Source organism: Bubalus bubalis, chromosome 8, assembly GCF_019923935.1.
Source record: "Bubalus bubalis isolate 160015118507 breed Murrah chromosome 8, NDDB_SH_1, whole genome shotgun sequence".
Lineage (NCBI taxonomy): Eukaryota > Metazoa > Chordata > Mammalia > Artiodactyla > Bovidae > Bubalus > Bubalus bubalis.
The window spans coordinates 10,311,401-10,326,943 of record NC_059164.1 but is presented as its reverse complement, the minus strand read 5'-3'; the positions used below and the strand labels follow the sequence as shown (position 1 = coordinate 10,326,943).

Below are 15,543 nucleotides of genomic sequence, written 5' to 3'. Positions count from 1 at the left end.
TCTAGATAGCATATTCAAAAGCAGAGATATTACTTTGCCAACAAAGGTCCATCTAGTCAAGGCTGTGGTTTTTCCAGTAGTCATGTATGGATGTGAGAGTTGGACTGTGAAGAAAGCTGAGCACCGAAGAATTGATGCTTTTGAACTGTGGTGTTGGAGAAGACTCTTGAGAGTCCTTTGGACTACAAGGAGATCCAACCAGTTCATTCTAAAGGAGATCAGTCCTGGGTGTTCATTGGAAGGACTGATGCTGAAGCTGAAACTCCAATACTTTGGCCATCTCATGTGAAGAGCTGACTCATTGGAAAAGACCCTGATGCGGGGAGGGATTGGGGGCAGAAGGAGAAGGGGACGACAGATGATGAGATGGCTGGATGGCATCACCGACTCGATGCAAATGAGTTTGAGTGAACTCCGGGAGATGGTGATGGACAGGGAGGCCTGGCATGCTGCGATTCATGGGGTTGCAAAGATTCGGACACGACTGAGCGACTGAACTGACTGACTGAAGAGATGGCATGGGGGATGAGACAGAAGGAACACAGGAGGAAATGAAATTAGGATGGCTATCCAGATTTACACATGGCTTGCAGAGATCAACACAAATATTTTTGCATACTTATGCTATAATTTGTGGTAATTTTTTATGTTGACTTTCCCTGTTTACTTTTATAATTACTACTTTTACAATGAACCAGTCTTGCATTTTTCCTTGGCTTATTTTTACCACATCATTACAATTGACATATCTCTCATACCACAAACATGTAACTAAAATTAATACTGATGTATGAGTTCAGGAAAGAACTAAAAGCAGAGGACAAAGAAAAGGCAAAAATCACAAAAAGGTTCTGAACTGCAGCTTAACAATCCTTCACTGGAATAAAGGTACTCTTCTGCAAACTTTCATAAACTCAACTTTGCGTAAGTTTGTGTTTATACTATATAAATAAATTTAATCTAATTATATCCCAACATATCTTTCTGATAGATGAAAGCAGTGTTAGCTTTATTTTTCCCAAAGCAAAAGTATGACTATACAAATAATTGTGCTGCTGCTCCTGCTAAGTCGCTTCAGTCGTGTCTGACTCTGTGCGATCCCATAGACGGCAGCCCACCAGGCTCCGCCGTCCCTGGGATTCTCCAGGCAAGAACACTGGAGTGGGTTGCCATTTTCTTCTGCAATGCATGGAAGTGAAAAGTGAAAGTGAAGTTGCTCAGTTGCGTCCGACTCATTAGCGACCCCATGGACTGCAGCCTACCAGGCTCCTCCGTCCACAGGGTTTTCCAGGCAAGAGTACTGGAGTGGGTGCCATTGTCCACCAATCACCTTTTATTATAATTGTCACAGTTTAACAAATCAGAAAATTGGAACTTGGAGCTACTACCTTCTGTTCTCCACTAGATCATTAGTTGCCTATTTGTTCAAGAAAAAGGAGGTTTATACTATGTGACCTCTTGACGATTTGCTAAAACTTAATGGGTTTGGATGAGATTATATACACAGAAATGTTTATGTGAAATGTTTTTCAGAGACAGTTGAAATTATTTAGTGAAACTATAGAAGCTTTTTCTCACCTAAGTTATTCAAGTGTAAAGAATTCACAGATCTAGCCAAAGCCCACACCTGAAAGTTGCCCAAACTTATCTTCAAAAATGTCATATGTGCAAACATAAGACTGATGTACTGAGCAAGATGCTTCTTACCTAAATTTATGTTCTAAAATAGAAACAAATGTATAGATTCATCATACTAAATAGATAGTAAACAGTTTAAGAAAAAAAGACAAGGTGCAACAGATATATATTGTTTTTAATAGACTTAAGTGAAATGTGTTCATCTCTGTACTTGGAAGCCCATGCTGGGGAGAAGTCATTTCATTTTAAAATTGGACTCCAGAAACCACTTTCCACTATACTGTGCAATCAACCAGGGTCAACTCTCATAGCAACAAATGCTTTTGATGCTTTTAACACCTTACTACTAAAATCATTCACAACTGATACTCTCCAACTGATTTACAAAATCACCACCAAATTTCAAATAGAGAATCTTATTTCCAACATGTGTGAACCATGACTATAATGAGAGAATCAAAAAAAACCAACAAATATGCAAATAACTGTACAAGTAATCAGTAAATAAAAGGCAGGCCAAGAAGAGAATCTGGGTTTCTGACTTACTACTTCTGCTCGGACATCAATTCTTCTTCACGCCAGCAGAGCGTAACAGAAAGAGGACTAGACAAGGAACAGGAAGCCCTGGGTCCCAACCAGCACCTGTTTCACAGCTTACCAGTCACAGGCCCTTAGACAGTAAACCACTCTGGATATCTCACATTCACATTCCACAAATCAATGTTAGAGATTCCTAGATCTGCTACTTCATCAATGGTTTAATCCATTCACTGATTACTAAATACCCAACACTGCAACTCAGTTCAACTTCCGATTAATGGGTGATTCGTTCAGTATAAAATCAGGCGCACCAGGAGAGAGCAGTGCCATATAACAGTTTCAGTCCAATGCTCCGATCGCATATCAATAGCAACAAAAGCCTTGAATTAATCAATCTAGAAAACATTTGCACCAAACAGCATGTCTTAAAATCTTGTAAGTATGGGAAATAGAAATTTACTTATCAAACATTTTTCTGTGTTCCAGAGTGACTTTCCACTGCCTTCCTAAAGCTATGAGTACTAATCTAATCAGGGAAGGTTGACAGGTGAGAAGAGAAAAAGGTATAGTATTTTAGAACCATCTCAAAAATCATGCAGAAAAGGAGGAACATTTTAAGTAACCTAAATTTTGTTTGCAACTCATAAACTCCATACAGATAACATACATGTCTAGTAACCAGTGATCACAAGAAACAAATATCCTATGGGCAGGATTTGGAGAAGACTCACAAATCCAGATGTTATAATGCAAGAATGCTCAACACAGCATTATTACCAAGCTTCACTACTCAAGTGTCAAAATTCATTTTTTTTTTCCAGCCAAATTCCCATTGGCTATCTATTTTACATATGGTAATGTAAGTTTCCATGCTACTCTCTGCATACATCTCACCCTCTCCTCCCTTCTCCCTATGCCCATATGTCTATTCTCTATGTCTGTCTCTCCACTGTTGCCCTGTAAATAAATTCTTCAGAACCATTTTTCTAGATTCCGTATACATGCATTAGAATATGGTATTTATCTTTCTCTTTCTGACTTACTTCACTCTGTATAATAGGTTCTAGGTTTATCCACTTCATTAGAACTGACTCAAAGGTGTTCCTTTTTATGGCTGAGTCATATTCCATTGTGTATATCTACCACAGCTTCTTTATCCATTCATCTGTCGATGGACATCTAGGTTGCTTCCATGTTCTAGCTATTGTAAATAGTGCTGCAATGAACAATGGGATACATGTGTCTCTTTCAATTTTGGTTTCCTCAGGGTATATGCTCAGGAGTGGGATTGCTGGGTCATATGGTGGTTTTATTCCTAGTTTTTTAAGGAATCTTCATACTCTCTTCCATAGTGGATGTATCAGTTTACATCCCCACCAACAGTGCAAGAGGGCTGCCTTGTCTTCACACCCTCTCCAGCATTTATTGTTTGTAGACTTTTTGATGAGGGCCATTCTGACCGGTGTAAGGTGATATCTCATTGTAGTTTTGATTTGCGTTTCTCTAATAATGAGCAATGCTGGGCATCTTTTCATGTGTTTGTTAGACATCTGTATGTCTTCTTTGGAGCAATGTCTGTTTAGGTCTTTTTCCCCACTTTTGATTGGGTTGTTTGTTTTCTTGGTATTGAGTTGTACGAGCTGCTTGTGTATTTTGGAAATTAATCCTTTATCAATTAGTTGTTTTATTTGCTATTATTTTCTCCCATTTTGAGGGTTGTCTTTTCACCTTGCTTACAGCTTCTTTTGCTGTAAGCAAAAGCTTACAAGTGCAAGCGCTTTTAAGTTTAATCAGGCCCCACTTGTTTTCTTTTGTTTTTATTTCCATTACTCTAGGCGGTGGGTCATAGAGGATCTTTCTTTGATTTATGTTGTTGAGTGTTCTGCCTATGTTTTCCTCTAAGAGTTTTGTAGTTTCTGGTCTTACATTTAGGTCTTCAATCCATTTTGAGTTTATCTTTGTGAAAATTCATTATTTAATCAAGTCCTGATGAACACTTTCACAGAATCCACAGATCTGATTTCTTATCTTATCATTATCAGTTAAGAGTAAAACTTTGTACCTTCTAGCTCTACTATTAACCATCCCAACCAGCCCACCTGGTCAAAGTTAAAATGATGAAATTAGCTTGTTAAAAGCAGCAACATCTCGGCCTCACCTGTAAGCAATAATTTAGTAAGACTCTAGATATCATTTTCATAGAACAGAGAAAAGCCAGAAATGAATATATGCAGCCTTTCATACCTGAACCACACGGTGAAAAAAAATTCACCTTCGAAACCTGCTTCGGTGCCAAGTGGTAAATATGAAAAAAAAAAGAGGCCACTAAATTTAGTCTTTTGATTCTTATTAATTTACTTTTTACCCATCAGGAATCTCTATTACAAGTTGCCAACAAAAATTTCAGAAAGATGATCTTTTATGTTAAAACATCACAACAAAAATTCTTAGGAGCATCCCTGAAGTATTATCATCTTGTTTCACTCTGACTTAGCACTCTAATCACATCCCACCAAACAAAGAGGGAGCAGATGTTTTAGCATCCGCATAGAGATTTAAAACTCCTACCACTGCCATCCCTACCCTCATCCGAACACACAAACACACTCACAGATGATTTCAAAGGGCAGCAGAGACTTATCAACATCTCTACATGAATCCTGTTAGCACAGGGAACTCACATCACCAGAAGCTGCTGGAGAAGACTGACTACTTAGCTGAGAGGTTTCTGGAAACATGTTGGAGATCAAAACAGCATTAAGCTCCAGGGAACTAAAAACATTTCTGGGGAGGCTGAACTAAATCAGTGGCTGGGCCAATCAATTTAAAGATTTTCTCAACCATTGATTACTTCTGTTAGGACCAACCTGTACAAAACATGAATACTCTAAGTCCTTTCGAATCACTGGACACCAGAGCAGTGCTCTGTATAGTGGACTGGATGGCATGTGTTTGGGCCTGGGGCCCAAATTTGTGACTTACTCGGCCATGCATAACTCCAACATATCACTTCATGTATCCAAACCCCAAGGGATAAAGCAGATACCCTAGAGTTTCTCTGAAGCTTTAAAGACTATGATTCTCCATAGGTAAAACATGCATATGCTGTAGCAAGAATTTCCTTACACTAAACTAGATTCATTTGTGATTTCAACACACAAACATATCATGGTGAAAAATCAGTCATTCTCATCTTCTAGGCAGTTTATCATTAATACCAAATATGTATGTACACATGAAGACATATGTAACACATATGGTATAAACAATACCAACTTGGAACCAAGTAACTAGCACCCTCTAAATAGTGAAATACACAGAAGGCATTCCTTCTCTACAGTCTTCAGGTTTGCCTGATGTGATGTTATGTGCTCAGTTGTGTCTGACTCTTTGCAACCCCATGGACTACAGCCTGCCAGGTTGCTCTGTCCATGGGATTTCCCATGCAAGAATGGGAGTGGGTTTTTCCTTCTCCAGGGGATCTTCTGGAACCAGGGATAGAATCCGTGTCTCTTATGTCTCCTGCACTAACAGGATGGTTCTTTACCACCTGCACCCCCTGGGAAGCTCCAGGTTTGGCTAATTGCTGCTAAGTGGCCTTCATCAAATGCAAAGCTTAATACTGCAAAACAAGCAAAACTTGAAGAATCAGAATATACAATTTACCTTTCAAAATTTCAAATGATGAAGTGCTATGAACTCCCATGCTAAGATCATCACTCTAAATGGGTAGTATTTAAAAATAAGAACTTGGCAGGTTTCAAGAATGGCTTTTCCCAGTAAATGACTGTTTTGGCTGGCAGCTGTGTACCACACCTTGAACACAGGCTGGCTTGGGGACTTTCCTGGTGGTCCAGAGATTAAGAATCTGCCTTGCAATGCAGGGGACATGGGTTTGATCCCTGGTCAGGGAACTAAGATACCATATGTCATGGGGCAACTGAGCCCACGTGCCACAATTAAGATCTCATGCAGCCAAATAAAAAAAAATAAGTATTAGAAAAAATAGGTTGGCTCTTTAATATTTACCCCCATCTTTCCCCCCAACCCGGCAAAAATCACCCAGCAGTCTAAACTACATTGATAGTTTTAACTGTCTGTAGTCTTAGGCAGCTAAGAGAGGCCTCAGTACACCTGTGTCCATTTCAAGTGACCAGAAAACACCTTCATTTCCAGGCAAGGGAGAAAAAGGTGGCTACCCAAATAACATTATGCTCTCTAAAGGCACTCATTAGTCCCAGGGTATCGTAGAAATCAAATCACTGTATTTGGTGTAATCCTGTTAAACCAAGCCAGACATCCCACTGCTCCTTTCCTCTGCCCACGCTCTCCTTTCAGGTCACTGCACAGAATATTGCCCCTGTACCTCTGGACCCAGCCACATACACTGTGCTTGCTGAAATCCAAACCCACTCAGAGGTCATAGCCTGCTTCTCAGTCTCCTTCAACCCCTCAAGAATTGTGTTGATCCCATCTGACACATGTATATGTTGTTGGAACTTTTCTTATCTACTTTTGATCATAATGAATACAACCATCCTAGGTAACAAACTACTTATAAGCTTACTGCCCCTTGCTCAGCGGAACTGATGACTTGATGAACAAGAGCTGGGTCATGACAAGGGAGGGTTTCCCTGGTGACTCAGCAATGAAGAATGTGCTTGCCAATGCAAGAGACATGGGTTCAGTCCCTGGGTTGGGAAGATCCTCTGGAGAAGGAAATGGCAACCCACTCCAGTATTCTTGCCTGGGAAATCCCATGGATAGAGGGGCCGGGTGGGCTATGGTTCATGGGGTTGCAATGCGTCAGGCATGACTTAGTGACTAAACCACCACCAATGACAAGGGAACTGGTTTATACTAAGTCAGAGTGCTAAGACAGCGGGATCTTTTATCTTCTACCAGCACCCATGAAACAGTTAACAGACTACCTTGTTAGTCTGCAAGCAGGATAAAATTTCAGTCTTTCACAGTTTCTGACAGTCCAAAGAGGAAATGGCAGGGAAAAAAGAAGAGATGCATAAACTTCCCTTACTTATCTTTTGGTCATTAAGTTTTAAATATTTAAAATTACCAAAATTTATTTTTTATTTTACCTTAAATATTTAGAAACCAATATATAACTCATATTAAAAAATTGACTGGGTGCTACATACACTTGATATGAATAAATCTGACAGCTGAATTCCTGGAGTATTTTAAAGCTAATCTGATAAAGCACTCAAGTAAATAGTATTATTCCTCTAACTGGAAAGGTTTCTCTAGTAAGAAAGGAAAGGTTCACTCATTTATCCAACCAAATCAACCTCAACAATCAATGAAATGCCCCCATTTAATTTCCTTCACATCCTGACTGAAAAATAACATAAACTGTTATGGATATGCTATCTTCCAGTATTTGACAATTAAGCTATTAAGTATAAAATAATCAGCATTCATATGCACAGGGAAAAGGGTAAGAGCAGACACTACTGATGAGAAGCCTAAGTTGAAACATGCTTTCTGCAAGGCAATTTTGGAAATATAAACCAAAGTTGCAAAGCCCTTGACAATGCAATTTTATTCTTCATCTTCTATCCTAAAGAAATAATGATCTATGCAAAGATTTAGCTTTAAAAATATTTACTACAGTGCTGTTCATCATGATAAAAGCTGGAAATAATATAAATATTGAAGAATAAGAAACTGGTTAATTAATCCACAGGATCTCTTACACTGAAGTACTGTCAAGCCCTAAAAGGTACGTGAGTAGTATACTTACTGAAACAGAAAATTGTTTATAACATAGCAAGTGGGAAAAATGTTATAAATCTGCATGTACAACATAATCCTACTTTAAAAAGCTATTTGCTTATATAATATACATTAAAAGAACCAGCTTTGCAGAAATACTAATTTTTACTTTCTTTTTTCACTTTTCAGTACTTGCCTACAGTCCATATGATGATAATTCCTAGCAGCCTATCATCATTACAATTCAGTACCAAGAGGTATTACTTACGAGAATGAAAATTTTAAAACCTAGAAGAAGGGAACACTGGACAAGCCTTTCGTTGGTCTTTCTATAAAGTACGCACCTGAAGGAACTTGTAAAGTCCACACGTATCCCTACTATATAGTACAGGGAACTCTACTCAGTGCTACATGGCAGCTTGGATGGGAGGGGAGTCTGGGAGGAATGGATACACGTGTATGTGTGGCTGAATCCCTTTGCTCTTCACCTGAAACTGTCACAACATTGTTAACTGGCTATACCCCAGTATAAAATAAAAAGTTTTTTAAAAAGTACATGGCACTGAGAAAGCACTCAGTGTTGGTTTTCTTTCCCCTCAATCAAATCCGAAGACTAAGTCAACACTACACGAGTAAGAGACAAAGAGTTCAATCCAATATACTCAATAAACATTTACAAACACCTCCAATGTGCCAGATAGCGAAAATAAATACTGAAATTATTTCAGAAAGCTTTTTCTAAAAGAAACACTACATTTTCCCCCAAGTATTATTACATTGCCAAGTTCATTTCAAAAACAGAACTCAAAACTCAATAAAATCATTTGGAAATGAACAACTGAAAAATGGCTGAGAAAATGCAGCCAGCTTAGCCAGCTCTATTATTATAAAATTAATCAATAACACCCTAATTAATATCCTGAAATAAGCTCCCCATGGAAACTCATAAGCCGCCAAAAAAAAAAAAATGTTTTAAAAACACTAAAAATTTATGCATACTTCATAAACTTTCAAAAAAATCTACACAGGGTTTCCCTACAAAGTCACGAAATAAAGAGCTTCTTCCACTTGATGTTTTTAAATCTCTCCACAAACTGGTGTAAATATGCAAGGTACATCAATGCATTGATAAATGCAATCACAAAAAGGCTTTTTAATCAAATAAAATGACTACTCTCCCCTTTACATTGGCCCTTGCCAGAAATGAACGTGATGTAATTCTCATTTCAAACTTTTCCTTGTAAGTAGTACTCCATCATTTGTGCTGCAAAATAATGTAAGTATTTTTTAAAAGAGCCAAAACTGATTTAAAACTCTTAAGTCAAGACGTTCAAGATAAATAGCAAAACAAGACTGAAAGATAAACTATACAAACAAAAACTGTACTTTTAGTCATTTAGAAAACACAGTTTAGTAAAGAAAGTACATTCAATTGCAAAATGACTTCAAAAAGTTCAAAGTCAACTCAACTTTTAAACACAAAGCAATGGTAACAGGACACAGGGCAGACACTTTATAATGGGACAGTAAGCTGCTGCCCTGAAGAATGCTGGTTCTCTGTTTACCAAAGAAAATAAAAACAGAACATGAGTTTTGCCCCAGGTTTCTTTGTAAAGGAATATCCAAAAAGAAAAAAAAAAAAAAGAGTTCGATTTCATTCTAGCCCATTTTAGTAATAGAAAGACATCTGTGAGTGGTTTAAAATAATACTGTGAATAAGCACAAGCAAATGATTCTCTTTTCATCTCTGATCTCTTTCCATTTAAAGGAAACAAAATGGTTCCCTGTTTACAAGAACTCTATCCCTCTCTCAACTCGATCAGTATACCATTTTTTATTTTTTTATTCTTATATTTAAATGTTTATCTACTAGTAAAGCCTTCCTTGAAAATACTGCTGCTCTACAGAGAAAACAAACCGCTGCCCAAATGCCTGGGATCTTCCTTCTCGCTTCTCGTCAACACCCTGCATATATGCCCTGAGGGCTCTGTTGCTTCTTTCTTAGCTGGGCACTCATTGCCACATATGCTCCTGAACTGGTATATCCTCAATAATTATGATCAGCTCATTTTATCAGGGCAAAAATGATGCCCAAGTGCCGTATGTTGAAAAATTTAAGAACCATACATTCTAATATAAGGCTCCTTCACAAATCCCCTCCCCTGCCTGAGTTACGCCATTCGAGATCATTGATATTGTTCTCACCAGGAAAACATATTTAAGTTTCATCAGCTTACTGAACTTCTAAGAGTTCCTTCTATTTTTCCTCTCCCGAGTAAACCACTTTTATTTATATAACTAAAAGTACACATCTGTCCATCAAACTAAATAAATAAATCTGATATGAGATAATTTCTTCCTAACTTACCTGGTTTAAAAAGGTCAAATATCACTTAATATTATAGAAAAAATTAAAACTTAGGCTTATAAGACATGTTCACATTCCTGTCTGCCTGCAACAACACTGACTTACATACTTGCAAGAGGCCTTAGGTAATTTCTAAACTTCCTTAATTTTTTATCAAGAATAGTGCCAGAGAAAGTGGGCCACCTTAAAATGCATCATATTCTTTATCTCATTATTCAGTTCTTCTATGTCTGTTCTTGCAACATTAAAGACCCTATCATACCTAATTCTGTTAAATCCATTCCTCAAAAGAAATGCCTCCATGAATGCATCATTAACATTCAATACTATTCTCACCACTTTACACCAAAAACTACTTCAACTAATGTTTTTAGAACAGTTTGAGTATGAACCAGAAATGTACAACTATGTTAGATGAATAATAATGTACATGCCAGCTGCTCTCTGTATGTGTGTGGGTGCAGGGGGGCTGTTTTCTATGACTAAGCACTAATGTACCAATAAATCAGATGTTTCCTTAATTTAGTTGTTTCCCTAATTTAATTAGAGATATTTCACCTACTATCACACAAATATGGATAACTTTATAAAGAACTACCAAATGTTTCTGGAGTAATTTTAATAAGAACTTACTCAAGAAAGATAAGCCCTTTGTTATCTGATAATTTAAATATACACAGATACTTCAAAAGGTTATTTCATAGCCTTTTAGGAAAAAGTAAAAGAAATTATTTTTAAAAGCTATGGTAAACATCTTAAGAACAAAATTTTGTTCATAAAAATGTATAAGCTAAATACAACTTTCATCTTTGTGTTATATAAAAGCATAGAGGATATTCTCAAGAAGCATAAGTAAAAATATGTCTTTGACTTTTAATAGCATGCTAATACTAAGTCGCTTCAGTCGTGTCCGACTCTGTGCGACCCCACAGACGCCAGCCCACCAGGCTCCCCCATCGCTGGGATTCTCCAGGCAGGAACACTGGAGTGGGTTGCCATTTCCTTCTCCAATGCATGAAAGTGAAAAGTGAAAGTGAAGTCGCTGAGTCTTGTCCGACTCTTAGCGACCCCATGGACTACAGCCCACCAGGCTCCCCCGTCCAGGCATACAGACATGCCAGATTTAACCAAAGTAAAAAAGACTGAAGAACAAAAGCCTAATTTGTTTAAAAATATTTATTTTAAATTATTAAAAGTTATTTTCTGCTTTAACAGAAAAATCACTAACTTGCAATAAATTGCTTTACCATTTAAGCCATCTATTAGTAATAGCAACACTAACAGAATCAAAAAGTAAAACTGACTTTTTGGACATTTAATTTAAAAATGTATATTATCAACCTAAGAAAATAAATGATATATTTCAAAATCATTGAAAGTTATCAAACAATGGCTGTTCTTAAAACTGGGTATTTAAAATAGAATTATGTAACTATATTGCACAACTGATTGTAAAATTTGTGAAACAGTGCCTGTGATTTATGAAGTGATTTTAAAAAGACATTTTAACCTATATTAACAAACATCCTTATTAACTTAATCCTTAAGCTATCATTATAATCACAACCTTCTGGAATATTTGTTGGAGGTTAAGTAAGAGTATTTCCCCAGTTCCCAATGGACATATAACCTGTACTTTTGACAAACTCATTATGAACATTAACTTCACACTAATTCCCAGACATAATTACAGTACAGAATACAGAGCTACTTCCTAAGAACTGTTATTTTCTAGGGGACATTAGGGAAAAAAACTCTAGAAATTCTCCAGTCAGTGACATAAGATATTCTTGGGCTAGACTTAAAGAGACCAAGGTCAACAATGACTTCCATATTGTCAAGTCAAGGAATCAGTTCTATGACCACTTATTCAGACTCTTTAGAAGCATCTGACTTAGGTTTACAGCTGATTGTTCCATAAACACTTCCTTCTGTAAGCTAATGTGACAACACAATTTCCTAGATTTCCTCCTCCCCAGCCAGCTGCTCCTTCTCCGGCTTTTCTACTGGGCCCTCCTCCCCCACCCAATCTCTGCATGTCACAGGCCCAAGGCCCTCATGTCTTCTTTCTCTCCACCCTTTTCCCCAATCTTCTTATCCAGCACCATGGCTTAAAATACAGTTAAATGCTGATGGTCCCCAGCCTATAACTTCAGTACTGATCTTTTTATACTCAACTGCCTCAATAAGTCTGCTTGAATGTTAATGTGTATCAAATAGAAATGATGATTTTCCACTGCAAACCAGGATTCCTTGTAAAAGCAAGTAACACCACCATTCTCCTAGATGTTCATCATTCTCTTTTCCTCCCATACGTACATCAATCCATCGGAAGGAACAATTTGAAAATAGAACCCAACTTGGATCACTTCCCACCTGTGGATTATATTACCTACAGATCTATGCTTCTTTAAGAGTGAAAAAGAAAAATTGGTTACAGATGCTGACAGAAACAGCATTTATATACATGAAAAGACTGATTGAACATATGTAAGGAAAATCAGCAAAGATGACTTTAAAACACCCTACATGCCACTGTAGAATAGAATTCACAGTCTGAGACAGAATGGTAAAAAGAGCTTTAAATGGGTAGAAAGTCCATTTAGAAGCAACTGTACTCCACAAACAGGTACCATCTCATCCACCTTTACTATTTATGTGACTGAATCTTCCAGTTTCTCTATGAGGAAAGGAATAAAAAAAAACTTGTGGCAAACATATTTGTTTTTATTTTAGTGACATCTTCTGATAGTAGGCTCTGGGAAAAATGGAATATGAATTTAAAAACTATGAGAGATTCATATGAACAGTAATTAAGTTATAACATACCGTACAGAGATCCTTATATTGCAGCTTTTGGAATTTTGTATCTGTGTTTCCTGCACATAGTTCCACATAGCCAAGAACAACTTGAAACACAGTGTTATGAATGGCTTGGGTGAAGTGCATATGAAGTTGGTCCATTGCTGTCTATGGAAATAAAGCACATAATCGCCTATTACTAAAATAAGTTACTAAGATAAAAACTGATTTGAAAAACATAGGAAACAATCTTTACCAATTTTACCTGCAGCACAAATAACTATTATTCACAGAATTATAAATGTTGATTATTTGCAGCTAACTCTTCAAACAACCACAACATCATACCACTACAGATAAACCTGAATCATAAACACGGCTCTGCTGTGTTTACAGTACCAGTTTATGTTTATGGTACCAGTCATATTTAAGACTGGTACCCAGTTTGCCAAACATGTCATGTCTAATCACACCTTTGAATTCCCTCTGCCATCCTTTCATTTTCAGGATTCTCAGTGGTCACCTTCTCAGAGAAGCCTTTCCTGACTATCCCATACAAACCAGTACTTTGCATCACTCTGTACCCTTACACAGATTTTCTTTCAATTTCTGTCTCCCAAACTAGAAGGTAAGATACACGAGGGCTTATATCCAGATGCCTGGAGCAATGCACACAGTTGGCAACAATAAATATTTAATGAGAGAAAGAATTCATCTAATGGGGAAAATTAGAAGTTATAGGTGCTTCAAGACCTTTGAAAATACATATCCCTCAAAATTACCAAATGCCTTCCTTCTTGTATTTTCCCTAGGTATATCTTAAGACATCAAAACTAATTAAGTACAATAAATAACCATATTTCTTTATTCACATTACACAATGTAAATAGCCTGGTAAAGTCTTACATTTCCTTCTAATAAAAGAGACTTATATTTAAGGGAAAAAAAAATTTACATCAATGTTTTGATGTTCTCAAGAAAAATGTATACTCCTATATGTAGAAGACGTAATTAACTTTCAAACTATGGCCTCCACTTCAGGCTTTTCAAGGAAGCCCCTGAGTAGTAAGAACAGGTAAAGACATGCATTATGGGAATGTGAGGACATTCTGGGGATAACAAAATCCTTTGAAAACGCTGATAAAAGAAACGGACCCGCTTTACAACAAATGTACACAATACACAAAAGTTTACAGACCACTGTGAGGGAATCACACTGGCCCGTCTAGGAACCATGAGATTCCAACCTTAAAAGTTCTTATTCAGGACCAAGAACTGAGGTACAAGAGACTACATATCCTCACCCACTGAATTATAGTATACTTTTTTAAAAACCTACAGGAAATGATGAAAATATTAAACCTGAGACACACTTCATAGTTTAAAACAAACCTCAGTAATGTGTTAACCAAACTACCCACACTCTGCGCTTATGTGATCCTGCTACCATTGCTAACACATCATAAAAATGTACTTTCTTCAATGAAACTGTTTAAGCACACTACATTACTAATATTCAAACTTAAGCAATCAGGAAGAGCAATAGATTACTGATTAAGAAAAAAAAAATCCTTTCAAAACTTACCTGTGTTTTTCCAAGAAGTCGATAAGCTTGTTGAACTTTGGTGTAGTGGTTAATGTCAAAATTCTTGCATATTTTGGACAGAGCAACATCCAACTGTTCCTATGTAAACAAAAGAGAAGGTGAGAGTTGGTTAAGGAATCATGTTTTCAAGGCAATAAGAAAATATTACGACTAATTCCTCACTTTTAATTAATATCTAAACACATTACTATCACACTGGATTTAACAGTCAAAAACAAATTTAATGAAAAATATAAGTTGTCATTTTGTTTGGCTGCACCACACTGCTGGCAGGCTCTTAGTTCCCCAAGCAGGGATCAAACCCAGGACATGGCAATGAAAGCACCAAGTCCTAACCACCAGGGAATAAACTATAATTCTTATTACCAACTGTACTCAAGTTTATTGAGATGTTATTAATATGTGAATTAAAAAAATTTTTTTTGCCAACTGTTTCAAGGGACACAAAATAATTATAATAGTCTCTAAAGGAATTCTAGTTCTTATTTTTACTTAGTTTTATGTTTCATTAAGCATCAGCTAAAATCGTGTAATTATATGAAATGAGTTTGTAGGACTACTGAAAAATAAAACCCTTCTTAATCACTGAAAAGTAATTCTCAACAAAACTACACTGACTTAAAAGTATACACCTCAAGGTATTGCCTTTTTGTATCTAAGTGTATCCACCTTGTTTATGGGTTTCTATCTCAATGATTTTATTTAAATTATAAGAATGAAGAAAACTGAGTTTTCAAAAGAAAGTCTTCATTAAAATATTCAGGTGATCAAAAAAAGAAAAAAGAAAAAAAGAAAATAAAAAATAAATAAATAATCATTTATTTACTTAAGGGATTTTCAAAATAATTCTATTTAT

At 36.6% G+C, this 15,543-nt stretch overlaps 1 protein-coding gene across 4 annotated transcripts in view; it reads right to left on the bottom strand.

The window, feature by feature from the left end:
• VPS50 (VPS50 subunit of EARP/GARPII complex) overlaps nt 1-15,543 on the bottom strand; it is a 131,061-nt gene that overhangs the window by 70,955 nt on the left and 44,563 nt on the right. For all 4 annotated transcript variants that reach the window (XM_006078319.4, XM_045166347.1, XM_045166346.1 and 1 more), the window contains exons 11-12: nt 14,667-14,765; nt 13,109-13,249 (exon numbers count right to left, since the gene is read on the bottom strand). In XM_006078319.4, the coding sequence (XP_006078381.3) occupies nt 13,109-13,249; nt 14,667-14,765 (240 nt within the window). The remainder of the gene's footprint in view (nt 1-13,108; nt 13,250-14,666; nt 14,766-15,543) is intronic.